This window comes from Megascapheus bottae, chromosome 29, assembly GCF_031878675.1.
Source record: "Megascapheus bottae isolate mThoBot1 chromosome 29, mThoBot2.hap1, whole genome shotgun sequence".
Taxonomy (NCBI): Eukaryota; Metazoa; Chordata; class Mammalia; order Rodentia; family Geomyidae; genus Megascapheus; species Megascapheus bottae.
In genome coordinates, this window is record NC_143537.1 from 13706541 (window position 1) to 13734072 (window position 27532).

Consider the following 27532-nt stretch of genomic DNA (forward strand, 5'->3'; position numbering starts at 1 on the left):
AAACTCCAGGATACCAGAGGCTGGCTGAAGAAATTCACCCTTCTGCAGGCGCTGGGGTCGGTGTGCTGTGGGGCCCGGGGAGGAGCCTTCACTGTCTGGGAGCAATGCCCCTGCCCACTCCAAATCCTGGCTTGGGCACCAGGCCTCCGCGGGGCGGACCTCTCATGCCGCCCCCCAGCCCACCTCGAGGGCCTCCAGGCCCCCGCAGGCGGCTGTCCCGGCGGTCGCCTTCTCTGGCCGCCCGTGTCTTCTTCTCCTCCACATTCAGACGGACTTCGCCTCGGAACATGATGGGCTGCAAGAATCAAGGACCGGACTGACTCACTCAGAGGGCTGACAGATTGTATGACTGTTATATAACTGTATACTGTTATTAGACACAATATGCAGACATAGCAGTAACTTAGACATACAGATAAGTATATTTGTAAGTGTGAGTATTTAAATATGTATGTACACATATAAAAATATCTATGTGTGTATATTTACATATTTCAGTAAATATATATTTATAAATCACTCACATATATTTCTATAAATTATACATAGAAATATATAGAATACCTAAAAATTTATCTATATTTACGTATACTAATTAGATTTACTAGACATGTTAAATAGCAGTACTATTTCTATGTATGATATTTAATAAATAATATATAATACATATTGATAGGACAGGTATGCAATGATATTTACATGATATCAATATATACGGCTGAATATATAGATGTGGCTATGAATGAATCCATACATAGATATATATCAAAAAGAACCAGCAATTCTCAAAGCAAATAAGTGCTTACTTTCCAGTTTTTTTGTTTTGAACTCAGAAAGCCTGTCTTCTCATTAATTAATGCATAAAGAAGCAGTTAGGTATTCAGGATGGATCAAGTCATGGGAAGGGCGAAATTGATTGGAATGTAGCAAGAACACATTTATATAACTTGTATAACTGATATAAGCCAACTTTTTTTTAAAAAACCCATTTAATAGTCCCACAATCCAAGTGATTCTCATTGTACTTCATTAAATCCTACGTAAAAGAAATTAACTATGAACTGTCACCTTTCTCTGTGGGTCCGGAGGCTTACTTGGGATAAAAATCTCATATATTCAAAAGAAGGTGCTGGGGCCGGGAGTTTGGCCTACTGATAAGAGTGCTTGCCTAGCATGCACAAAAACCAGGATTCGATTCTTTGGTACCACAAACCTAGAAAAAAGCCAGAAGTGCTGTAGCTCAAGTGGTAGAGCTCTAGCCTTAAGAAAACCCAAGGAGGGCCTGGAGTTTGGCCTAGTGGTTAAAGTGCTTGCCTAGCATGCATGAAGACCCGGGTTTGATTCCGCAGTACCACATACATAGAGAAAAAAAAAAAGCCAGAAGTGGTGCTGAGGCTCAAGTGGTAGAGCTCTAGCCTAAAGAAAGTCCAAGGACAGTGCTCAGGCCCTGAGCCCAAGCCCAAGACTGGCCCAAAAAAAAAAAAAAAAAGAAGGTGCTATATCATTAAAAGTACATATATACCCCAAATATGTTAATGACCAACAAAACCTCTAGAGGATTGCATTGAGGACAGAAGGTAAAGACAGAGGCTCAGAAGGGCTATGCTACCCCCAGCGGCTACTTCTGTGCTGGCTGGCTGGCAGGAGACCTCCATCAGTACAATAAAGACTAATGAATGAACTGGAGAACAACTCCTAGGCAGGGAGGGAGGCCTTTTAGTAATGGTTGAATGCACTACACTACATTAATGCCTAAGACATGGTTGAAAGATGAATGAACCAATGTAGAGCCAGGACGGTGGCTCACGCCTGTAATCCTGGCCACCTGGGGGGGCAGGACCGGGAGGATCTCGGTTTGAGGTGAACCCAGGAAGATTCCATCTCAATGGCACCTGTCACCCAAGCGGTGATGACATCAATGGTGTGTCGTGGCTCAGGCGTACACACAGGCAGGAAATGAGACTCAAAAATATCTAAGGACAAACCAGGCCCGGGGCATGACTTAAGTAGTAGAGTACCAGCTTGGCATGCATGAGGTCCTGAATTCAAACTCCAGTACAGCCTGGAACCAGTGACTCAGGCCTGAACTCCAAGCTACTTAGGAGGTAGAGATATCAGCCACAACAGAAGTCTGTAAGACTCCACCTGCAATCAACTAGCAAAATGCCAGACCAGAGGCATGGCTCAAGTGGGGAGAGTGCCAGCTGAGAAGAAAGTAGAGTGAGAGCTGCAGGTCCAGCACCCACAAAACCTGTTTCTCCTCCCCTTCCCCCTGTATACAGATGAATCAAACCCAGGGCCTTCAGCAGGCTAGTCAAGCATTCAGCTATGCAGGGGGTAAGAGCAAATCAACAAGCACCACTTACCCGGTTGCTGAGGACCTTATGCACGGGCTCAGAGTCATCGAACACAACAAAACCGAAGTTGGGCAGCTTTCCACCACTGTTAATGCGCAGCTCCACCACGTTGCCGTAGTCTGCAGGTAAAGGGGGCTTGCAGTTAGTAGCAGAACGTTCCAGGCCCCACAGGCAGAGAACAACACGGCTGCTGAGCATACTGAGATGTACCCAGAGCAGAAAAAAAACACATGGGGTCCCAAAGACATATGCTGTTTTAAAAAGGAAAAAGATGCAGAAGCAGTGGCTCACATCTGTAGTCCCCGCTACTCAGAAGGCTGAGAGCTGAAGGGCACCGCTCAAAGCCAGCCAGTCAAGCTATGAGTTTCTTATCTCCAATCAACCATCACAAAGCCAGAAAGTGGAGCTACGGCTCAAATGGAAAAGCATTAGCCTGGAGGTACAGGGCTGAGGCTCTGAGTTCAAGCTCTGGGACCAGCCTCCCATTTCCCCCCCACACCCCCCCAAAAAAGATGCAAAGAACAGGTGGGAATATTCCTCATCTGAACTGCTAGGGCCAGAACTATTTGAGTCCTTCAAGGTTTCCTCTATTTCCTAACACTGGCCCGGGTCAACACAGGCACTTTAGGAATGGAGTTCCTTTCTTTCTTTGCTTTTATTTATTTTTGCAGTGCTGGGAATCAACCCCAGGCCTGTGTGCATGCTAGACATGCAAATCTGGAGAGATGCCTCCCTACCCCCACCAAAAAAAAAAAAAAAAACCTACTTGGGGCCAGGAGTTTGGCCTAGTGGTAGAGTGCTTGCCTAGCATGCACGAAGACCCAGGTTTGATTCCTCGGTACCACATACTTAGAAAAAGCCGGAAGTGGTGCTGAGGCTCAAGTGGTAGAGCTCTAGCCTTGAGAAAAATCCAAGGACAGTGCTCAGGCCCTGAGCTCAAGCCCAGGACTGGCCAAAAAAAAAAAAAAATACTTTCAGGTTTATTTGGTGATGCTGGGGCTGGAACTCGGGGTTCTTATTTGCTAAGTAGGAGCTCTACCCCATAAGCCACACACTGCCGACTCTCTCTGCAATGTTAGAAAACTTCCCATCATCCTTCTGTCCTGTGGGGGCTGCACAGAAGAAGTCAACATACTTTGAAAGAAATCCTTCAGCTCCGACTTGTCCACCTCGTGAGGCAGATTGCCAATGAAGAGCTGGTGACTGTCGGGGTGTCGCACGATCCTTCGGGGCTCCACGTCGCCTTGCTCGCCTGCCTCACGGACTAAAGGAGGGAAGAGACAAAAGAGGAAGGGGATGAGAGCGCACCCCTTTTCAGGGACGAGTCTCCCTCTGTCCCGACACATACACCAGGCAGCTACCCTAAAAACAAGTGCTAGCTCTTACTGGGCCGGGGACCCCTGTGGGGAGGGATGTTTATCCGTTGCTCTCGAATTCTCTGGTCCCTCTGAGGTCTCTGCGGTGGGATTTGAGATTCGGGCTTAGACTCTGGACGGGGCTAAAAAGAAAAAAAAGTCAGAAGATTAACTTTTGGGGTAACTTTATTCTGAATAATAAATTTGTAAGTAAAAAGGACCACATTAATCACAAAAATAATCATTTAAAATATACTCTGGCCCGCTTTCCCCCCTGCCCTGTAATCCATTACACTCCCTGACCTCGGGCCCTGCGCCCCTCCTGACCCAGCGCCTTACCTGTGAGGCTGGGACTTTGACGACGTGGGGTGGAATGCCAGTCACGGGAACAGCTCCGCTGGGAGGGAGGTTCTTACTGGTCACAGAAGCCCAAGAAAATGTCTAAGGGGAAGCAGCACATGCGTACAGCGCATAGATCAGAGCAGTGTAGAAGCTGTCACTCAGTTCTTCGCTGCGCACAATGACAGTACAATGGGAGGGGAGGGGGTGTGCCACTGTGCCACGGCCACGCATGCGCATGACCACCTCCATCCTTTTCCCTTTTCTCACTCTCCTTTCTGAAAATAACTAGTAGGTTAGAGGTGTGGCTCCAGCTTTCTTTTTTCTTGGTGGTGTTGGTCAGAGCATTTACTCCAGATTTGGTCAACGTCCCTGAGCTCTTTCACTCAAGGCTAGTGTTCTACCACTTGTGGGCCACAGCTCCACTTCTGGTTTTTGAGTGGTTAACTGGAGATAAAGAGTCTTGAGGACTTTCCAGCCTTGGCTGGCTACGAACCATGATCCTCAGATCTCCCCTTGCTGTGTAGCTTGAGCCACTGGTTGAATTTTGAGCCTCGTTATATTTTCATACATGCAAACAAACTACTTTGATCATATTCCCTCACTCACTCTCTTTAACCACCCTTCCACCTGCACCTCACACCCACGGGCCTCATTTATTTTCTTAACATGTTTCCTTTGTAGTGTGCTATTAACTGCCCCCAGGGGTTCTGTCATGGCATTTTATGGAATGGAATTTTATTTATAGAAATTATAAACACCGTGAAATCCTCTTTCCTACCTATTCACAAATACGACTAAAATTCTTCGGGTCTAGCCACAGCTGGGGCACACAAACAGGACAGTCACTGTTCAAGGACAGCCCAGACTAAAAACAAGAAGTAGAGGTTGCCACGTAAGTGGCAGAGCACTGGGCTTGAGGAAGAAAGCTGAGAACAGCACACCCAGGCCTTGAGATCAAGCCCCAGGGCTGGCACACACAAAAGGTAAATAAATCCTTGAGAAAAACATCTATTACCTGTCAAATAAAGAAGGCTCAGGGCCACTGCAGTAGCTTACAGCCAATTTCAGGTTTATGAATCAAAATTACCTGTCAGCTCTTCTTCCTGAAGTTTACCTACTCTGGCAGAAGTATGTATACAATTGCTTCCGTATTATCATGAATACTTTTCAATCTATGTAAAAATCACAGAACTCACTATTCCACCAAGGAATCTTCTCTTTCCAACTCCACTGCTAAGACTCTAATTCAAGTGACCACCATCTCCCTCGGGCTAAGCTCCATCAGCTAAGACCCATCCCTTCCTCACCCAGCCACATATTTCCCCCAAAGCCACCATTTCTTTCTTACCTGTTTAACTGCTATACAGCAAGAACACACACATATACCTAGCACATTAACAAACGTCACTGAAGAGAATCTAAATGTCAGTGATTGTATATAGATTACTTTCTTGAATACTTGTTAAACATGTCATTTGAAATGATATAAAAGTCAATGTTAATAAATTATCTAATAAAAAAAAGATCACTGAAGAAATGACATTAAAAAAAAAAAAAAGCAAAAAAGAAAAAAACAAGCCTGACTCTACAGCCAAGCCTATTATCCCAGCTCCTCAGGAGAATCCAAGGATGTTGGACCGAAGCCAGCCTCAGGAGCAAAGTTCATGAAACTCTTACCTCCAATTAAGCACAGAAAAAAAAGCTAGAAGTGAAGCTGTAGCTCTAGCCTAGAGTAAAAAAGGCTCAAGGATGGTGCCCAGGCCTTGAGTTCAAGCCTCAGGACTGGCACAAAAGGCGGGGGTGGGGGGGGGGACGGGGGGGGGGACTGGGGGGGGACCCGACCCTATAAACAAAGCACTAAAAATACTGTTCATAGAACACCATCTTACTAAGTTCTGACCTCAGGTAGAATGCCACAGGATGTACACATTAAACTTCTGAAAACAAGTTTCCTAATTAGAAAAATAATTACGTTTGAGCCATTGTTTCTTTTTTCTTCTGCAAAGATATCCTCAATTGGCTTTTACCATATTCACTTACAACTTACAAAATTAACAATTTACAAGGTGAGAAATAAAAATGGGAACCGTGGCCTAGTGGTAGAGCTTGCCTAGCATGCATGAAGCCCTGGGTTCAATTCCTCAGTACCACATAAACAGAAAAAGCTAGAAATGCTGTGGCTCAAGTGGTAGAGTGCTAGCCTTAAGAGCAAAAGAAGCTCAGACAGTGCCCAGGCCCTGAGCTCAAGTCCCAGGACTGGGAGAGGGGAATGCCATGTGGACTGGGAATAAAAATGGCACTTGGAATGTCTTAAGTATTTAAATTTCCCTAGAGGAAGGGATCACAGGACATTGCTTTGGATGCTACGAACATCAGATCTCTTGTGATCTGAGACATGGCTCCCTGTGGAAGACAACTTCTAGAATGATCAATTATATCTACGTACCCTCAGGTCCTCCTGGGCCGTCTGCGCAGTGTCCGCAGGGGCGGGGGAGGAGCTCTGCCTCGCAGCCTCAGAAGTGGTTTCTTCCAAAACTGGCTCAGACTTTTCCTCTGGGATTTCAGGCACCGGCTCTTGCTCTGGTTCTGGCTCCGGGTCAGGCTCGGGCTCAGCAACAGGCTCCTCTATATGTTCCTCCAAGTCATTGCTTTCATGGAAAAAAACAAACAAGGAGAAATACCATCCTGTCTCCACTGACTCCGTACACTTGAAATTCCCCATCACGTATTCACTCTAGAAACATCCCCAGGAATAGCGTAGATCAGAGGGGGAGTATGAGCCTGGCTGCACTAAGAAAAAATAATCGCCTTTTAAAAAGAAGAGATCTAAGAAGAAAATTACATGAGCTTAAGGGATACTATTGAAATTAAACACAATTTTACCAAGTCTTAAAGGCAGTAAGTTAATGAGCTTGAGCTATGTGCTGATAAGCAAATGAGTCAAAATCTACACTGTGTCTCATTCAGCTTCATTACAACTTACTACTGTAGCACAGCCCAGATCTATAATAGCTAGTATACTGGGAGTGGGCATTGAAATTGCTATTCAACAGGCATCGTTCTTTTTGTAAGATACACAAAAAACTCTATTGTATACCACTGAATATTATTTATAGTTAATACTACGGTACTACCACACTATATACTACAATATGGGTTCTAACATGAAAAAGCCTCTATGACAAGACAAAGATCACAAAGGATTTTGATAGAATAATTGAGCTGAACTGCTAAAGTCAGTGGGCTAATAGTCCGCACTACTCTGGAAGCCAGCCCAGAGCAGTAAAGAATGCAAGACAGTCTCTAATTACCTAGCAAAAAGCTGGGCTGGAGGTATGGCTCAAGAGGTAGAGACACCCTAGCAAACACGACCACCAGCCCTCCTCCAAAAGTTAAATGTCCACGTAAGTCACGAAGACCGCACTTCAACTGCAGGTGGGTTTCCTCCTAAAATTCCAACTCTTTATGCTTGTTTAGGCAATGAATGCTCATAGTTAACCAGGGACACAAGTGCACTGGGATAAGCATGCACTGTCACACCTGTGCGAGTTCCCAGTACTGAAGTGCAGGGGTTCACAGGACAGCAAGGACATAAAAAAAAGCCTCAACTACAACGCCGCACTCACTGAATGGGGCCGTGTGGGCTTTGGTTTGGTTTTCTAAAGAGAGTCCTCAGGAGCCCGGCCTCCTCGCCTCTGGATTACATGTGAACAGCATTAGGTGCTGTCAGCCAGTGAAGCTCTCTACTACTCAGCTCACAGGTTTGAGGGCCTCCGATTAGTTTGCTCTTTCATCACTAAGGGAACAGACACTGGCTTCTTTGTTGCAGGTGGAAGCAAGACCATGCAGTGTGAGGCCAGCCTTGGCTGGTAGCAATAGAGCTCAAAGAACAAAAAGAATCACAAGGCAAATGCTACTTTTTCAAGTTTTCAGAATACACTGCTAGCTAATAAACAAGCTATACATTTCAATTTAGTCAGAAATATCAACAATGAAACCTTTCTCCTACAAAGTTTTCAAACATTCTTTCTGCTGTCTGTTCTCTGGTGGAGAACAAAATATAAATAAAGAAAAAAAAAAAACAAAACAAAACTAGGCAACACAGCACTACTGGACAGATACACAAAAACTGATCCTCACTTGACTGCCTGTTCGTAGAAAGCTCCAGAATCATCAGGTACAACTTCCGGTGTCTGCTGTCTTTCTTCAGGTTCTTCAACTTCTTCTTCAGATTCTAAGTGAGGAAAAGATTCAAAGCAACATTTGCCTACTGAATTCACAAATACACTTCTTTTAGATTGTCTACTATGGTCAAAAGATAATGAAACACACACTTGTGTGTACACACACACACACCTGGAAGAAACTGGTAATACCATGGCATTGACTTAATGGAGAGTTCATGTTTTAGTTAGAACCTGCAATCAAGATTATATTCTCGGAAAGGAATGTAGTAGAGTGCTTGCCTAGCATGCACAAAGACCCAGTTTGATTCCTTAGTAACACATACGCTAAAAAGCCAGAAGTGGTACTGTGGCTCAAGTGGTAGTGCTCAGGCCCTGAGTTCAAGGCCCAAGACTGGCAAAAAAAAAAAAAAAAAAAAAGGTTATATTCTTCAGCCAGGTGCCAGTGGCTCACACCTGTAATCTCAGGAGGCTGAGATCAGAGGATCACATTCAAAGCCAGCCGGGGCAGGAAAGTCCATGAGACTCTTATCTCCAATGAACCACCAGGAAACTAGAAGTAGAGCTGGGGCTTAAGTGGTAGAACATGGCTAGAAGTTTGGCCAAGCACCTGAACTCAAGCCCTAGGACGAGCAAAAAAAAAAAAAAGCTCAAGTGGTCAAGCCTTGAGAAAGCCCAAGGACAGCGCTCAGGTGCTGAGTTCAAACACCAGGACTGGCAAAAACAGAAAGATGACCTATGAACAGTAACTAAGGCAACATTCAAACATCCTCATGTCCTGAACAAACATTAGCTATCAATAAAGAACAGAGTATAATAAAAAATGGGGCAGACAGGCTGGGGGGCGTGGCTCCAACAGTGAGAAAGCCTCACTCTCCAAGTCTCCCCTGCACGCTGAGGAAGAATCTAAATAAATAATGTAGAGCGTTATCATACTCACCTTCCTGGGGCTCAGTAACGAAGCCACCGAAGACTTCATCTTGGTATCTGAAGATGTCATTGTGAACATAAAATTTATTTGCAACAGAGCCCTGTAATGCCAACAAGAAGTTCTGTTACTTATTGGATGGGGCTTGTATGAAGGTAATGGTTCTACACCAGTGGTTCCACTGTTGCCAGCTGGCCCTTGCCGCAGACGGGAGACAAGTGACAACATGCCAGGACACAGGGGCCAGGACAGCTACTGACTGAGTGGAGACCAGGAGATGCTGCCACGGCCCCTAATGAGGCCCCTAAACAAAATAGTTACTCCATTCACAAAATCAGTGTAGTCACAAACCACACACAACTCCGTGCCAAACACTGACATTACAGACATCCTACGACTGATAAAACTCCAACGTGTGGCAAATACTGGAGGTTACCCTCTCAAATCATTAGGCAATCACACCCGAGTTCCACCCAGAACTACAGTGCCCAGGGGCTGCCCTGAGAAGATCTGCAAGGACTCTGCCAGCGTGACTGAGAGCCCCAGCTCACTCACGTCCAACCCAGTGATTCCACCTACTAGTGACTCAGTTTCCCCCCCTTTCTTTTTTGTTGGTTGTAGGGCCTGGGTACTATCCTCCACAAGGCTAATTCTTTACTACTTTAAGCCATGGCACAATTTCCAGTTTCTTAGAGGCTAATTGGAGACAAAAAGTCTCATGGACTTTCCTACCTGGACTGGCTATGAACCTGGATCCTTAGATCTCAGTCTCCTGAGTAGCTACAATTACAGGCGTGAGCCACCAGCACCCAGCTTCAGTGACTTAGCTTCTTTTTTTTATTTTTGCCGCTCCTGAGGCTTAAACTCAGGGCCTGGCACTGTTCTCGAGTTTCTTTTGTTCAAGGCGAGCATTCTACCACTTAAGTCACAGCAGCACTTCCAGCTTTTTCTGTGTATGTGGTACCAAGGAATCAGCTTTGTGCATCCTACCTAGGCAAGCACTCTACTACTACCTGGGTTCAAGTCCCAGTACACAGAAAAAGCTGGAAGTGGTGCTGCGGCTCAAGTGGTAGAATGCTAGCCTTGAGAAAGCCTAAGGACAGTGCCCAGGCCCTGACTTCAAGCCCCAAGACTGGAAAATAAGCAAACAAATAAAATAAAGAATCACTTGTGAACTGGGCCTTGTTGGCTACTCAGTCAGGAGACTGAGAACACAGGATCATGGGTTGAAGTCCACCCAAACTGGAATGTCTGTGAAATACTTGTTTCCAAATTAACTACCAAAAAGCCAGAAATGAAGGTTTGGCTCAAGTAGCAGAAGTCCAGCCTTGAAAAATATCCAAAGGACAAAGGCCAGAAGGGCAGACCTTGTTTTTTTTTTAAGAAAAAAAAAAATCACTTGCTAGGTACACAAAAGGAACAGTGCCTAAGGCCCTGAGTTCAAGCTCCTGAACCAGCACACCCACACCCATGCCCATACATGCACATGAGCGCCCACACACACACAAAGAATCATCAATGAACGCTTATGTCAGTGCACAAAACTTTCATGAAGAGGCCAGGTGCAGTTTCAAAGACTCGGTCCCAATGTGCTAGATGGATTAGGAAAACATCGACTACACTGTTGACAGTGGGACAAGGCCTAGCGGAAGTTAACATGACCAATATGACACGGACGACTGCACAAAGTCACATGACTGTGCCCAGACAGTGCCAGGCCCCGGGTTCCAGCCTCTGTGCCCGACAAATGTGAAATACAGAGAGAAACATGCGGCCAAGGGCTGACAACGGACACTCCCAAGTAAGAAAAGTCCACAGGAGCCAGCTTTGCCCGGAGGACCCCGGGGGCTCGGGCTGCACGCACCTCAGGCGCCAGGACGAAGGTCTGCATGAATCTCCGCAGGGCCTGGTTGTTGTTGGACAGCAGCCCCATCACCTGGACCACCACCCCATCATTCAGAGTGGCGTGAGCGTCCACATGGCGAATCTTCGTGTGGCAGTTGGTGAAGTTTTGCGACATCACTTTCCTATGAATTTCCTAAGGAAGCCAGGCAAAAGTCAGTGACAAAGCTCCCGGTGAGCAATCCCGGGCTACATTTGCCAGGGTAAGGCCCATTATAATAGGCAATAAATACATGAATGACAGGCTAGAAATCTGTAAATTACAGCCCAAGACTTCCTTCATAAAATAGTGCAATTACTACTCCAATAAAAGGTCGTGCCTAGGCCACGAGTGGGGACTAGCACGCACAAAGTCCTGGGTTCAATTCCTCAGTACCACATGCACACAAAAAGCTGGAAGTGGCGCTGTGGCTCAAGTGGCAGAGCACTAGCCTTGAAGGAAAAGTGGCCAAGGACAGTGCCCAGGCTCTGAGTTCAAGCCCCAGGACTGGCCAGGTGATGGTGGCTCACACACAGAGTCCTAGCTACTCAGGAAGCTGAGATCTAAGGACCGAGGTTTGAAGCCAGCTTATCTCCACACACACATACACACTATTCCTCAGCAGCATAAATGAGCCCTTTAGAGTAAAGACCCTTCTGAAAAGTTGAGACAAGATCCACATGCTACAAAACCAACTTCAGACACACAAAGTTCCAGATTATATCACACAAATAAACAAATGTGACATTCCATAAGCATTTCAATAGTTAATCATGAAGGGTAACTTACTAAGCATGTAGTAACTAACTCCCTAAACTGCCAGCTGAAAATTCCATTATTTGAGCATTAGCCAGTTTAGAAGTATATAAATGGCTCCGTTTGACTAACAGGTTTTTGCTGGTGGTGGGGTTTTTGCTTAGGCCTGAGCACTGTAGCTGAGTCTTTATGCTCAAGGCTCTATCAATCTGAGTCACAGCACCATTTTCAGCTAGAGACAGGAATTTCACCAACTTTCCTGCCCAGGCTGGCTTTGAACTGCCATCCTCGTATCTCAGCCTCCTGAGAGGTTGGGAAGGCAGGTGTGAGCCACTGGTGCCCGGCTTCTTCTGCCAGCAGAAGGGGTCACATTAGAACTTGGCGTGCTTACTTTCTGTCCGTAGACGGCGTCTGCTGGCTTGCCATTTGAATCCAGCCCCCCGTGGACATAGGACGAGTTCTTGCCATAGAACCTGCACAACAAGAAGATCATGTAGTTGGCATCTGAAAGTCATCCAAGGTCGAGAAATCTGTCTCCCGTCCTGGGAGCTACCCACACCATGGGCCCTCAGGAGGACATCCCTGTGTTAAACCTACCCCTCTGCCACTTGCACAAACCACGCTAAAAGGAAAGGAGGTTGGTCCAGGATTCAGGGAGAGATAGTTATGATCTTGCATTATGCAGAGTTCCTATTAAACTACTAAACTCAGGCAAGCAGGTAATGTCAGGTGGGGGAGTGGGGAGGGCAGGAGTTTGGCCTAGTGGTAGAGTGCTTGCTAGCATGCATGAAGACCCAGGGTCCATTCCTCAGAACCATATACCAGAAGTGGTGATGTGGGGGCCAGGAGTTTGGCCTAGTGGTTAGAGTGCTTGCCTAGCATGCATGAAGACCCGGGTTCGATTCCTCGGTACCACATATAGAAAAAAAGCCGGAAGTGGTGCTGAGGCTCAAGTGGTAGAGCTCTAGCCTTAAGAAAGTCCAAGGACAGTGCTCAGGCCCTGAGCTCAAGCCCAGGACTGGCAAAAAAAAAAAAAAGAAGAAGTGGTGATGTGGCTCAAGTAGTAGAGCATTAGCCTTGGACAGGGCTTAGGCCCTGAGTTCAAGCCCAGGACTGGCAAAAAAAAAAAAAGCCCACACCACAAGACTTTAACTTAGTCAGGTCTTTGTGTTCTCACTCAGCTATTTTGCTCACAGATGATGCTCTACCATAGAAGCCATGTCCCCAGTTCAACATTTTGCTGGTTAAATGAAGATGGGAGTCCCTGGGATTTCTGTGCGTCAGGATCCCAAGCTTGAGATTACCAATGTGAGCTGCTAGCGCCTGGCTTGACAGTTGCCTTTAACAATTTCTGCTAACAGAGTAAGCACTTAAGAGTATGATTTCCTATGACTTTCCTTCAAATACTCGTCTTTCATTAAAAATGACAGTATGTTTCAAAAGCACAACAGGTAAGTCAAAAGTCCTAACCTATGAGTAACTACAAATAGGATTTCTTGGTATCTACCTTCTAATAAATAATCTATCTTTCTAATAAATGATCTCACGTGTGACTTTATATATTGACTTCATTCCCTTTATCCCCAGAAATGTCCACAAGAAGCCAAGTGTGCCTTGCTACTTTTAAATATATTCCAGTCTGTTCAGCAGTAATGAACCCAATTCCCATGGCATCTAAGCTGTACCGATACACCTTAGAGGTAAAGATGAGCGAAGGCATAGAGTACACACATTACAAGAACGTAACAGGCGTCCCCTTAGTTCCCTCTAAATGTAACTTTTTAAAGAACAAACAATAACACTTGACATAAGCCACAACAAAAGGGCAAAACAATCAAGATTCTGGACTTCTCCTATCACTTAATAGAAATAGGAATGCCAGCAGATTCCAGAGGCATGTAATATCCAAAATGTAAGCAAATTAAAATATGAAGTAGGTTCTGGTGGTTCACACCTGTAATCCAAGCGATTCAAAGCTAGCCTGGACATGAAAGCCCATGATACTCTATCTTCAATTAACCAGCAAAAAGCTGAAACTGGAACTGTGGCTCAAGTGGTAGAGCTCTTTCCTTGAGCAAAACTGCTATGAAACAGCACCCAGGCTCTGAGTTCAAGACCTAGCATCAGCACACATATATAAAAAGACAGTATATTAAAATGTGTGCTCTCACATTAAGAAAGTATTATGAAAAAAAAAGTATTATGGCCAGGTATGGTGACTCATGCCTGTATACCTAGCTACTCAGGAAGCTAAGATCTGAGGATCAAGGTTCAAAGCCAGCCTAGGCACAAAAAGACCTGAGACTTATCTCCAGTTAATCTTGAAAATGAGAAATGGGGCTTGGCTCAAGGGTGGGGTGGTAGCCTTGAGCTGAAGAGCTCAGGGACAGCACCCAGGCTGAGTTCAAGCCCCATAATCCACAAAAAAAAAAAAAAACAACTATTATGGTATGACCAGATTTTTCCTTGGCAGTGAAAGACAGTAATCCCAGGGTATCTTAGGCTAGGCAAACATTCTCACTGTTCCTTTCCCCATCTTCCAGAATTTGTCTGATACCAATTTTTGTTTGTTTTCTGGTAGAGCTAGGGATTGAACTTCATGCCTCACAACTGGCAATGTTGTATCCTTTGTGCCATACCCCTGGCCATGGTTTATACTCTTTCTGCTTTTTTTTACTTTGGTTGGTCATGAGTCAGCTCAAGGCTAATGCTCTACCACTTTGAGCCACAGTGCCACTACTGGTTTTCTGATAGTTCACTGGAGATAAGAGTCTCGCGGACTTTTGCGCCCAGGCTGGCTTTTGAACTGTGATCGTCAGATCTCAACCTCTACACAGCTAGGATTATAGGCGTGCACCACTGGCACCTGGTAAGTTTTAACTTTTTCAAAAGTACACATCTTTTCTGCTAAGCTATTCCAATTTTATTTATTTATTTATTTATGTTTCTTTGCTTGTTTTTCCAGTCTTGGAGTTTAGGATCAGGACCTGGGCATTGTCCCTGAGCTTCTTTTGCTCTAGGGTAGCCCCTACCACTTGAGCCACAGAACCACGTCCAACCTTTTCTATGTATGTAGGTAGTACTGAGGAATGGAGCCCAGGGTGGCTTCATGTCTGCTAGGCAAGCTCTCCACCACTAAGCCACATTCCCAACTCCAATATTCTATTTTTTTTTTCTTTTTGCCATTCCTAGGGTTTGAACTAGGGCCTGAGCACTGTCCTTAGGATTCTTCCTCAAGGCTAGGACTCTGCCACTTGAGCCACAGCACCACTTCCGGTTTTTCTATGTATGTGGTATCAAGGAATGAGCACTCCACCACTACACCAAACTCCCGGCCCAATATTCCAATATTTTCCCCCAGTCCTGAGGCTTGAACTCAGGACCTGGATACTGTCCTGGAGCTTTCTCCAAGGTTAGTGCATTTTTCTAATTTTACTTTTTATTTATGTGCTACTGAGGAATCGAACTCAGAGCTTCATGCATGCTAGGCAAGCACTCTATGCCCCATTCCTAGCTCCCTAAAAAATGTATATGTAATTCCAACATATTATTTATAAGTACATATTCTATGGGCAATGCACTATTTAGTGATGCCCTCTGTAGGCATAAGTTAGATCGAAGAATCTGGAAGCTAAGCACACACATACATACCTATGCAGCATGTCCGGGGCCTGGTTCAGCAGTGTGTAATACTGTCTCACAAATTCCCGCCCGACCAGCAGGGGACTAGGCTTCTCCATAACCATTGCTTTGGTCAATTCAACCTGGTCGAAAAAAAAAAAGAAAAAGAAAAAGAAAAATATCTATCAAATCGATCAAATGATCGTGAGAGGAAAACTAGAACTTTTTTTTTTTTGCTAAAGCCCACTCAGACATCACTTAAGCAATTTTCCATTTTATAAAGGGATAAAGATTCTAAGAATCAACCAAGCCAACGTGGATTATGGGAGATTCTGTCCATTCATTCAAATTTTTTACAGTCAGCCCTACAAGGATACGGAATGGTTCTCCCATCACACTGTGGAAAGTTTGCCCTCAGGCATCGTTATAAAGACAGAATTAAGTCTAGATGCTAATTTTAAAGAAGCATAAAGACAGGTGCCAGTGGCTCACACCTGTAATCCTAGCTATAGGCTGAGATCTGAGGATCCCATTCCAAACCAACTCAGGCAGGAAAATCCATGAGACATTTTTCTCTAAACACCACAAAACTGGAAGTGGCACTGTGGCTCAAAGCGGCAGACCACTAACTAGCCTTAAGCAAATTAGCTCAGGGAAAGTTCCCAGGCCCCAAGTTCAAACCCCAACACACACACACACACACACACACACACACACACACACACACACACACACACAAGCAATTGCAAGATTCAAACATTTTTGAAAATTGCAGCATTTTTTTCTACTGGCTCTAGATTCTTAAATTAAAAGTTAACAAGTTGGCATGAGACACGTTTAGCCTGAGGTTCCTAGATTCTGAAACTCCCCATTTCTTCACTTAAACCAGTGCAATCACATATATTTTAGAGGTCACAGAGTATTTCCTTTCTTAACAGGCTTTGGGCACTGGGTGCCAGTGGTTTGTGCTTGTAACCCTAGCTACCCTGGAGGCGGAGATCTGAGGATCCAAGTTTGAAGTAGAATCGTGGCTCCAGGGATAGAGCACCTACCCCATCAGGAGCCAAAAAGCCAAGTGAAAAGTGAGAACTCCAGGCTAAGTTCAAGACCTCTACTGGCACCAAAAAAAAAAAGTAATTAACTGAGAGTCAACAAAAGGAAACATTTTCTTGAATCAATTCTCTCTGGCCATTCACTAGCTGTCTCCTCAGACACATTTCAGTCTAGAATCCAACCATAACTGGAACCGAAGGGGTCAAGTGCATGATTGCCTAACCCTGACCTAGGTCCACGGCCAGAACCAAAATTAGCATTAACTGCAAGACTGAGGCATCTAATAACAGAACACATGTTAGTATAAAAGTATTTAGAAAGGTGAGTATCTCCTGAATAATTTTCCTTGTTAAGAAGCATGGAGAACCACTTCCAGTGAGGAAGATAAGTTGCCAAAACCCCACTCAGGCTGCAGCAGCTAGCTGGGCACTTTGGGAACAGGACAGAGCGACCCACACATGCTGATGATGGGCTTTCACCAGAAGCACTTCATCTACAAAAGGTAACGCAACTTGTGCAAAACCAACTCACATTTCTGCTTGCTTCAGTTTTGGTGGTACAGAGATTTGAACTCGGGGCTTCATAGCCCTTACTCTCTACCATTGTATTGGTGATGTTCAAGATAGGGCCTTTATATGTCCAGGCTGGCCTGGACTTAGATACTCCTATTTGTGCTTCCCTTTGTCCAAACAAACCCAGGACACTACACCCAGGCACTGACTGAAGGTGAGTCACAACTTTTCTGCCTGGGTTGACCTCAAAACATCCCCCAAATAGGATTACAAACTTAGGTCCTTGCACTTGCTAAAGTTTTTACACTCAAGGTTGGAGCTCTACCACTTGAGTCACACCTCCACTTGGGACTTTTTGATGGTTAATTGGAGTATTTAGGGTTTGTCTATGGACTAGCTCTGTACCAGTGTCCTGTGGTCTCAGCCTGAGTAGCTAAGATTACAGGCATGAGTTAACCCCTTCATGCCTGGAATCCACCATTCTGGGATGGGCAGAGAAATTTAATGTCAAGATGTAAACTAATAATGTCACACTTGCCAGGCACAATGGCTCACGCCTGTAATCCTAACTACTCAGGAGGCTGAGATCTGAAGATCAAGGTTCATAGCCAGCCAGGGTACAAAAGGACCTGAGACTCTCACCTCCAATTAACCTCTAGAAAAAATGGAAATTAGGGCTTGGCTCCAGGTAGCCTTGAGCTGAAGGGCTCAGGGACAGCGCCCAGGCTGAGTTCAAGTCCCATGACCCACCAAAGAAACACTTGATGTTTTTCTCAAGCAATCTGAAAAGCATCTAATGCGTTCAACAAGCACTACTTTTAAAATATATGCAAGGGCTGGTGTGGCAGTGGACTAGCATTCATCCGTGTGCTCCCAGCCCTGGGTGTGAGCCTCAGCACCAGGAAAAAAGACACGGAAAGATCACTGGCACCTCAAGAACTAGCACTAACAATCACCCACTTCGTTTTGGCTGTTCTGACCCCAGCTTGTGAAATACTACAACCCAGTACTTTCTCATGTGTCATTTGATCCCAAGTTTCTACTAGCACAGCATTTCTTTAAGGTTTTTCACCAGTTGTAAAATGCTAAGGGTATTTCCCTCCTTCAGCTAAAACTAGGATCATTTTTGTCTCAATCTGTGTGACAGCAGCCCTGGCAGCAAGCAGAATTTAGGAGTGAAGCTCCTTTCTAGCCAAATGCAGCAGAAAGCCTGGAGGACTCACTCAGTGGGAATGCCAGTTTTAGCCTTTTTCCCCCTGCTGACCCTGGGCTTGAACTGAGGGCCTGGATGCTGTCCCTGAGCTTGTTTGTTCAGCTCAAGGCCAGTGCCTTGAGCCACAGCACCACCTCCTACTTTGCAGTGGTTAATTAGATAATAGTCCCACAGACTTTGTTGCACCAGCAGGCTTTGAACCACAATCTCAGCTTCCTGAGTAGCTAGGATTACAAGAGTGAGCCACTGATACCCAGATAATTTTCTTAATACACCAAGTAATAAATATAAATATCTAGAATACAAACCTCTATACTAGTGCACGTGTTCCTCCCCCCCCCCCCCCAAAGTGAAATTACAAAGGTTGCCAGGGGCTGGGAGCTTGGCCTAAGGGTAGAGTGCCTGGCCTAGCATGCATGAAGCCCTGGATTCAATCCCCTCAGTACCACATACACAGAAGAAGCCAAAAGTGGTGCTGTGGCTCAAGTAGTAGCACTCTAGCCTTGAGAGGGGGAAAACAAAGCCCAAGGGCAGTGCCCAGGCCCCAGGACTGGCCCCAAAACAAAAATGTAGTAAGAGCATAAGATCCTGAGTTCAAGTCCCAACACCAGCACATGGGAAAACCTATTAAAATTTATTAAAAAAAAAAAAACAACCCAACTGCCAAATATACTGTGTAATAGCCTGAAATGTGGCCAAGTGTTTTAATATTCGCAAAACAATGCCAGGTACTACCCAGACATGTATAGAAATGTTTGACAAGGCAGGACATAAAAACAGACAAATGGCTAGGTGGAATTTCTTACAGTTTACAAACATACCCACACGTATATGGACAACTAGACAAAATACCATGGAGTTAGTTCAATGGTACACAAATCCTCAACTCCTAATAGAAAAATTGCATATTTATATATACACACCAAAAAAAAGCCATCTCACAAGATGGAGGGAGAGGGAAATGGAGACAAAAACATGAGAAGGGGTATCAATGTATGTGAAGTAATGCACTTTCTATCTGGCAAATATAATGTAACCCCCTCTATTAATTACAATAAAATTAAATTAAAAAAGCCATCTCAGGAGCCAGGAGTTTGGCCTAGTGGTAGAGTGCTTGCCTAGCATGCACTTGAAAAAAAAAAAAAAAGCCACCTCAATTGCCACCTCATTCCATCTCTGTGACAATAGAGGGTGACCCACTTCAACTATAATTGCACAGAAGGACGGAGGTTAAACCCAGCTTGTGTCTTGTGTCTTGTTTTGAGCATGTCTCAAAACACATGTGTAGCATACACGAAGCCCTGGGTTCGATCCCTCCATTCCACAGAAACAGAAACAGCTGGACCTGACACTGTGGCTCAAGTGGTAGAGTGCTAGAGAGTGCTAGCCTTGAGCAAAAGAAGATCAGGGATAGAATCCAAATCTGAATTCAAGCTCCCCACCCCTCTCCACAAAATCTGTTTTAAATGGGCTGGGAGTGTGGCCTAGCGGTAGAGTGCCTGCCTAGCATGCACAAAGCCCTGGGTTCGATTCCTCAGTACCACATACACACAAAAAGCCAAAAGTGGCACTGTGGCGCTCGCCTTGAGCAAAAAAAAGTGTCCAAGGACAGTGTTTTAAGTGTGCTATCATTGAGTATCTATTAAGCAGTCATATTTTATTTCAAGGTAATATATATCCAAATATCTGAAATCCTAATTCTTTACATTGTGTGTATTCAGAACAAAGGGAATAGCAGCAACACAAGGCTCAGTGTCAATCTAGTTCCCAAACTTCATATGTGCCACCTGTCACCCTCCCTTCAAAATACTCCTGACTGCTCCTTGGAGAATGCTGATTCTAGGCCTGGGTCAGGCCAAATGGAAGATGAACATAAAAAGTAGCTAATAATTGATAAAAGAAAAATGCACCAAGGAAACACAAAAGCCAGAGCTTGAATAACCTGAGCCACAAATAAATTAAAAATTGGTTAGGACAATATTTGATGCAACTCAAACAATAAAAATTAATAAAAATTACTGTTAAGTGCTACAATGGCTCATACCCATAATCATAGCTTCTTAGAGGCTTGAGTTCTGAAAATGAAGGTTTGAAGCCACTCCAGACAGGAGGGAGATTCTTATCTCCAATTAACCAACGAAAGGCAGAAGTGGGGCTGTGAGCTCGAGTGGCCTTGCATGAAAAAGCTGAGAGGCCCTGAGTTCAGGTCCCAATACACACACACCTCTTTAATATCCTCGAGCTTACACTGACAGAAATAAAATGGCTAGTTAAAAAGTTGAAGAGCCACTTGCCTGTGACTCCAGCTACTCACAAATCTAACATCTGGAAGACTACAGTTTGAAGCTAGCCCAAGCCCTATCCATTTGTAAATTAACCAGCAGAAAGACAGGTGAAGGCAGCTGAAGGACCAGCCTACACAGCATTGAAACCCCAGCACTACATTTAAAAAGGGAGGAGGAAGGGGATAAGTACTCCTTCTATTTAAATAATGTAGAGGGAATGAGAGAAACAGTGCACCACTCAGCTGGGTCCATGCCTGTAGTCCAGCACTTGAGGAGATGAGACAGGAGGGTCTCAAGTTGGAGCCAGTCTGGAAGACTCTACCCAAAAATAAGTAAGATTAAAAAAAAACAACAACAACAACTAAATTTCAGGGGAAACCTGTAAGGAAGAAATAGGTTATCTGCATAATTTCAAAGTTATCTCCTCTGAAATATTATCAGTAGCCTTACCATATGCCCACACAGCCAGCATCTCCTCCCTAGAGAGAACACTCATTTTCTCATTCCCACTATGCACAGGACCTAATGACTATGCTCTAATGAACACAAAACACTAGTCAACATGCTATGCTGGCCACATGATCTAATATGTACAGCTCATGATATGATGATGGTTTGTGGTTATTGTCTACTAAAGCCACAGACTCACTAATCATAGGGACAAGCTTAACTGACAACCACATACCAAAGTCATAAAAGAATTCACACATGAGCAGGCTATGTACCTCTGATACAGGAACAGATCCTGGAACAGAAGAGAAGGAACATTCATAGGAAAACCTATAGCCAACTGGGCGCGGTAGCTCATGCCTGTAATCCTAGCTACTCAGGAGGCTAAGATCTGAGGATCGCTGTTCAAAGCCAGCCCTGGCACTAAAGACCTAAAGACCTAAAGACTGTGAGATTCTTAGCTCCAATTAACCACCAGAAAACTGGAAGTGGCGCTGTGGCTCAAGGGGTAGGGTGGTAACCTTGAGCTGTCTAAGCACCACAACTGACCAAAAAAATAAAATAAAATCTATAGCCAGATGCTGGTAGCTCACACCTGTAATCCTAGCTACTCAGGAGGCTGAGATTTGAGAATCACAGTTTGAAGCCAGCCTGGGTGGGAAAAATCCAATGAGTCATTTTTCTACTCAGAAAATGCCAGAAGTGGCCCTATGGCTCAAGCACTAGCCTTGAGAAAAGAACCTCAGAAATAGTGCCCAGGCTCTGAGTTCAAACTCCAGCCAGGATCAGCACTAAAAAGCAAACAAACAAAAAAAAACTTAAAGTGCATGGTTAATGAGATTTTGCAAATGCTAATCTCAATCAAACATGATTATCTAAGATATTAATATTAGCAAAACTGGGTAATTTTTACCTGAGATCTCGGCTGTATTAGAACCCTTCTACAAGCCTAAAATGTTTCAAGAATATTGTTACTTCCGGGGGGAAGGGGAACTATCACAATTCACTCATTCTTCTTCAAGTATCCCTTCCCCACTCCAATGTCAGTTAAGGCAGGCAGGGTGGCACAGACCTGTAATCCCAGGATTACAGTGGCCTGGAACAAGGGTAGTGCTTGTTTGCCTGGCATGAGCAAGGCCCAGGACCAGCAGGTAGGCACCAAACCTAGTTAGGTTCAGAATTCAGGAAAAATACTTGTTTTTTCTGTAGAAGAAAAAGACAAGCTAGGCGAGGGGGGTTTGCCGAGGAGGCAGGGCAAGTTTTGCGTTTAGGGTTCAATCGTGCAAAAAAAAAAAAGAACTGACCCGTTTCAGTTAATACAACTGCTGCTCTATAAAATCCCTATACTTATCATTTCTGTCCTTTAAATCCTAGAAACGAACTTAAAGCAGTTTTAGGCTTTCATAAAGGAAGGGGGAGCCTGAACCTACAAGACCTTTCAGATTCTTTTTTCTTAGGTCAGTCCTGAGGCCTGGCACTCTGGGCCTGGGCACTGTCCCTGAGCTCTTCAGCTCAAGGCTGGCCCTTCTACTTCCAGCATTTGGTAGCTAACTGGGAAATAGTCTCACAGAGACTTTACTGCCTGGGCTGGCTTCAAACCTTAATCCTCAAATCACAGCCTCCTGAATAGCTAGGATTTCAGGCAGGAGCTACTAGTGCCACCCTCTGAAGTTTTTTTTCAATCATGAAATAAAAAGCTGGTCTCAGTATTGCATTCAATCATACATGCTTTATTAAAAAAAAAAGTATAGACAACTACTCAAGTTTTATAGCTTCAGCTTTCTTTTAATAAAAATACAAGAATGACTAAGATTTGTGAAACATTTCCAAAATATACAAACTGGCTGAGATTGCTTTAATAGTAAAGCAAGTTCTTAGATGCTGAGAAAAATCCCTAGTTCTTCACAAATTTTACTATGATACAGGCTATCATGTAGTCACTTGAACTAAGAGCCATGAGAAATGGATTCCTGGGGATGGGAGTGTGGCCTAATGGTAGAATGCTTGTCTAGCACACACGAAGACCAGGGTTCCATTTCTTGGTACCACATACACAGAAAAAGCCAGAACTGGTGCTGTGGCTCAAGTGGTAGAGTGCTAGCCTTGAGAAAGCGCAAGGACAGTGGTCAGGCCAAGTTCAAGCCCCGGACTGGCAAAAAAAAAAAAAAAAAGCAAAGTCTAGTCCATCTCCAAAAAGCCAGATTTCTGACTCTCCTTTAGTCTTTACTTCTTATTCAATTTTTAAAACACAGCGCAGGGCTGGGAATGTGGCTTAATGGTAGAGTGCTTGTGTAGCATGTATCAGGCCCTAGGTTCGATTCCTCAGTACCACATAAACAAAAATTAAAATAAAAAACATTTTTTGTTTAAAAAAAAAAAAACAAAGTACAGACTAGGCTTGATGACTCACGCTATAATCCTAGCTACTCAGGAAACTGAGATCTGAGAATCAAGGTTCAAAGCCAGCCCAGGCACTAAAGACCCTGAGATTTATCTCCAATTAACCACTAGAAAACTAGAAGTGGCACTGTGGCACAAGAGAGCTGAAGAGCCTAGGGACAAGACCCAGGCTCAGGGGTAGGGAAGTATCCTTGAGCTCAAGAGAGTTCAGGGACAGTGCCCAGGCCCACAGTCCAAGCCCCATGACCGACCAAAAAATACAAACAAGCAAACAAACAGCACAGTAGTAGCATATTTGCCTGGCATGCACGAAGACCTGGGTTTGATTCCTCAACACCACATACACAGAAAAAGCCTAAGTGGTGCTGGGGCTCAAATGGCACTGGCCTTGAGAAAGCCCCAGGACAGTGCTTATTAGGCACTGAGTTCAAGCCCCAGGACTGTCAAAAATAAATAAAATACTTTAAAAATTAAGTAAGACTGGAGGAGACATGATTCAAAAGGTCCAACATTTGCCTAGCAGGTAGAAGCTCTGAGTTCAAATCTTAAAACCACAAAAATAACTAAAAACTCTTAACCTTTTCTGAGATATAAAAATACAAACCTAGTTAGCTGCCAGTGTGAGCACTACCAGTGGGATTACAGTAGCTGAGTCTAAATTTAACTGCAGAGCTTGGAAGGGCAGTACAGGACTTTCCCTCTCCTGGGGACTGGTGGGGGAAGGGAGACGCTCTGATACTGCCCTGTCTACTCTCAGCCTTTGTAAAGTCTGCAATAGCTTTGTCCAAGGCAATCAAACAGCACCATGCAATTATAGGAAGGACATACATAAAATCCCTATTTGAACTTGGTAATCAATCCATTTACAAAATGTTAAGACAGAGGCCGGGAGTTTGGCCTAGTGGTTAAAGTGCTTGCCTAGCATGCATGAAGACCCAGGTTCGATTCCTCAGTACCACATACATAGAAAAAAGCCGGAAGTGGTGCTGAGGCTCAAGTGGTAGAGCTCTAGCCTTGAGAAAGTCCAAGGACAGTGCTCAGGCCCTGAGCTCAAGCCCAGGACTGGCAAAAAAAAAAAAATGTTAAGACAGAGGTAGTTTTTTTTTTTTTTTATTAAGCTGACAAAAAGAGTGCAAAGGCTCACACCTCTAATCCTAGCTACTCAGGAAGCTGAGATGGGAGAATAGCAGTTACAAACCACCCCAGGCTAATTAACACACAAGAAGGCAGGAGAGCTGTGGCTCAGATGGTACAGCATCAGCTTTAGGGGGGAAAAAAAAAGCAGCTAAGGGCCAGTACCAAGGCTCAAGATCAAGCCCCAAAAAAATAAGCTGGCAAAAGATATAAAAGTAAATTTAGTTCCAAATTCAGACCTTCTACTCCTGTGCCCCTGTTGCTGTTGTTGTTTGGAGGGAGGTTTCTGGTGGTTGACATGGAGACTTTTTGCCAGGGTTGCCTTCCATAGCTATGCCTGAGCTGCAGCACCCAGCCAGACCTTGACTAAGTGCTAAAAGGTGCACAAAAATGCATGATGTAAATGACAAAGTTATTAAAGCACAGCTTTGAAGTAAGAACATCCATCACCAAAATCTCACATTCCTGGGAACAGTAAGCTGAATGAGTTCCAGAACAAAGAGGCAGCCTCCCTCTTATCCTACCTGTTCAACTCGAGGCCACCAAGTCACCTACAGCTGACTCGCCAAGAAGGAAGACCCAAGCCTTCTCTTACCCCAGTTTGCTTCCAAGTTCACTCTCTTGTAACAAATGAGTGCACCTGTTCTCAGCTGAGGTGCCACCCTGTGAAATCACCACCCTAATACGCCTGCCCTGAGGACAACCTTTTTCTTCAGGCCAGAAACAGCACACAACTTTCCCATAGCTGAAGGTGACGTCGACGTTTATTAAAAATCCCCCTCTGTGAATTCTAATGTACTTTACCCCATCAGGAATAAAAGTTAGCTGGATCTAACAGTTTCAAGTAGGTCATTGTAACCTAGTTCTAAATACAGGTTAGACACAACAGCAACACAGGATCAGTTTCTTGCAAAACAATGCTACATTCTAAAGCAGACTATTAATTTATGGCAAGAACTTGTCCTCACAATATTTTGATCCTTTACCTATTGCTACTTTCTAGCCATAAGGGAAGAAAATACTTGGTACATAGAAACAGAAAACACTAAATTTCCTCAGTTTTTAAGGACGTTATGTATTGTTTCCTCTGGGAAGAAAAGGCCTAAAAAGCATTTGTACAAAACAATAGATTAAAATCTTACTAAAGGAGGGAAGGAGGGAAGGAAGGAAAGGAGAGGAAAGGAAAGAAAAAGAGACAAAGGGAAAGAGAAGCTGGGTGTGGTATCACATGCCTATCATCCCAGCCTGGGCTACACAGTGAGACCTTGTGTCCTAAAAAGAAAACACAGATTGAAAACACTCATTACAGGAAAGTCAGTCAAAGCCAGTCTCAAAACTTTTTCTAGTCTTGTCTGAAGCAGACACATTTGTGCTGTCATGACCACAAATGTAACTGGATGTTCAAAAATACAGCACTTATTTTACAAAGCTAAGAAGTGCGCTTGGGTGGTTTTCAAATACTCTAAAGTATGTTAAGCTTCTGCTGGGGGGGGAAGAAAAAAAAAAGCACACACACAAAAACAAACACCCCAAAGACAAGTGGGCAAGGCAACTGTCTACAGACGGACACGCATCACCTGGGAGAGTAAATAAAATTCACGACCTGGGCGGGTGCCGGGAGCAGCCTGCCATTCATCCTTCCACCCGGCACGGCCTGGAATCAGCGCCGCAGCCCGAGCGCTCATTTTCTCCCCACAACGCTGCTCGACTTAGGAGGAAAAGGAGAACCGCCGTGTGTGTGTGTGTTTGGGGGGTGGCGATTGGAAACGGGCCTCGGGGGACCCCGGCGAGCCGGCCGCCCGCCTTCCTGCTGGCGGGAACTTTCCCCACCGGGGCCCGTGCGCTCCCGCTGGCTCATTTTCCTCCTCCACGTGGTTCTTCCTCCCTGCCACCCCCAGGCCGGGTGTGGGTGGGTGGAGGGGGGGTAGGGGAGCCCCGAAACCCTTCTCTCTTCTCAACACCCAACCCCGTGGGCCTCTCCTGCAGCCCCTGACCAGGCGCCTGCACGGAGGGGGTGGGGAGGGGGGGAAGAGACGTCCTGGAGCCCCACGGGGGGCGCGTGGCGCACGGGATCCCACACGATCGGGGGGGTCGGGGAGCTCCAGACCCCGGCGCCGGGCCTCGTGCGCGCCGCCCGCCACCCCTCCGCCGGCCGGACGGTCCCGGTCACCGGTTCCCCGGGGGGGGGGGCGGGCGTGGGGGGGCGGGCACGCTCGCGGGGCTGCAGGCTTCCCTTCCTCGACTTCCTTTAATCCCCGGGCCCGAAGGCGCTTCTGCTTTGCACGATCCCCCCCTCCCCCAAACACACCCGGGGAGGGGGGAACCCCACCCCCCACCCCCGGCTCCCATCGGATCCGGACCGCCCGCCCTCCCCCACACCCCCCCCATCCCTCCCCTCCCGTCCAGGGCCCCAAAGACAGGAACGTTGCCACCAACCCACCCCACCCCCGGCGCGCGGCGAGGGGAAGCCCGGGAGGGAGGGGAGACACAGTGGGCAGAGGCCCAGGCTCGCGCCCGCTCCGCGTGGCGGTTGGACGCGGCTCGCGCGCCGCCCCCCACCCCCACCAACCCCGTCCCCGCCGTGCACGCGGACACGGGAGCGCGCGCCCGCCCCGGGTGGCGGAGCGGGACGCGGGGTGGAGGGGGGGCGGGGATGGAGGCCCGCGTGCGTGCGCGCGCGTGTGTGTGTGTGTGTGTGTGTGTGTGTGTGTGTGCGCGCGCCCCGGAGGCCGTTGAGTGTGGGGTGGGGAGAGGCATGGAGGGAGGGGGAGGAGGGGACGCGACTCGCGTGGCCACTCCTCGGACGGACTCGAGTGTCCCAACTCCTCGTCGCCGCCGCCGCCGCCGTCGCGGTCGCCCTCCCCCGGGGCCCACCCACCCCCCCCGCCACGCCCCGCCACGCCCCGCCCGCCCGTGCCTCCACCCACGGCGTACCTGCGCGGCTGAGTGGGAGAGGAACAAGCTTTTGCTCCACAGCAGCGGCGGAAGGCGGCAAGGAATCCCTCACGCAAGTGCGTCCGCACACACGCGTGCTCCGCCACCGGTCTATATAGCCGCGGC

The 27532-nt window shown here is 45.9% G+C and overlaps 1 protein-coding gene across 1 annotated transcript; it reads right to left on the bottom strand.

Moving 5' to 3' along the window:
* On the bottom strand, nucleotides 1-27517 carry G3bp1 (G3BP stress granule assembly factor 1). Its single transcript, XM_090320818.1, has 12 exons — nucleotides 27407-27517; nucleotides 15456-15568; nucleotides 12196-12277; nucleotides 11031-11204; nucleotides 9179-9269; nucleotides 8195-8288; nucleotides 6501-6702; nucleotides 4052-4153; nucleotides 3744-3855; nucleotides 3493-3621; nucleotides 2367-2476; nucleotides 1-295 (listed from the first exon to the last, which is right to left on the bottom strand). The coding sequence occupies exons 2-12, from the start codon at nucleotides 15548-15550 to the stop codon at nucleotides 89-91; spliced, it is 1398 nt and encodes a 465-aa protein (XP_090176944.1). The 5' UTR covers nucleotides 15551-15568; nucleotides 27407-27517; the 3' UTR covers nucleotides 1-88.
* Between the last annotated feature and the right edge of the window lie 15 nt (nucleotides 27518-27532).

Excerpts from the sequence above, each read along its gene's own strand:
- G3bp1 (XM_090320818.1), bottom strand. The coding sequence starts at position 15,550 with ATGGTTATGGAGAAGCCTAGTCCCCTGCTGGTCGGGCGGGAATTTGTG. Across the intron at positions 8,289-9,178 it reads CGTTACTGAGCCCCAGGAAG|AATCTGAAGAAGAAGTTGAA; the intron begins GTGAGTATGATA and ends TTCCTCACTTAG. Across the intron at positions 3,856-4,051 it reads TCAAAGTCCCAGCCTCACAG|CCCCGTCCAGAGTCTAAGCC; the intron begins GTAAGGCGCTGG and ends TTTTCTTTTTAG.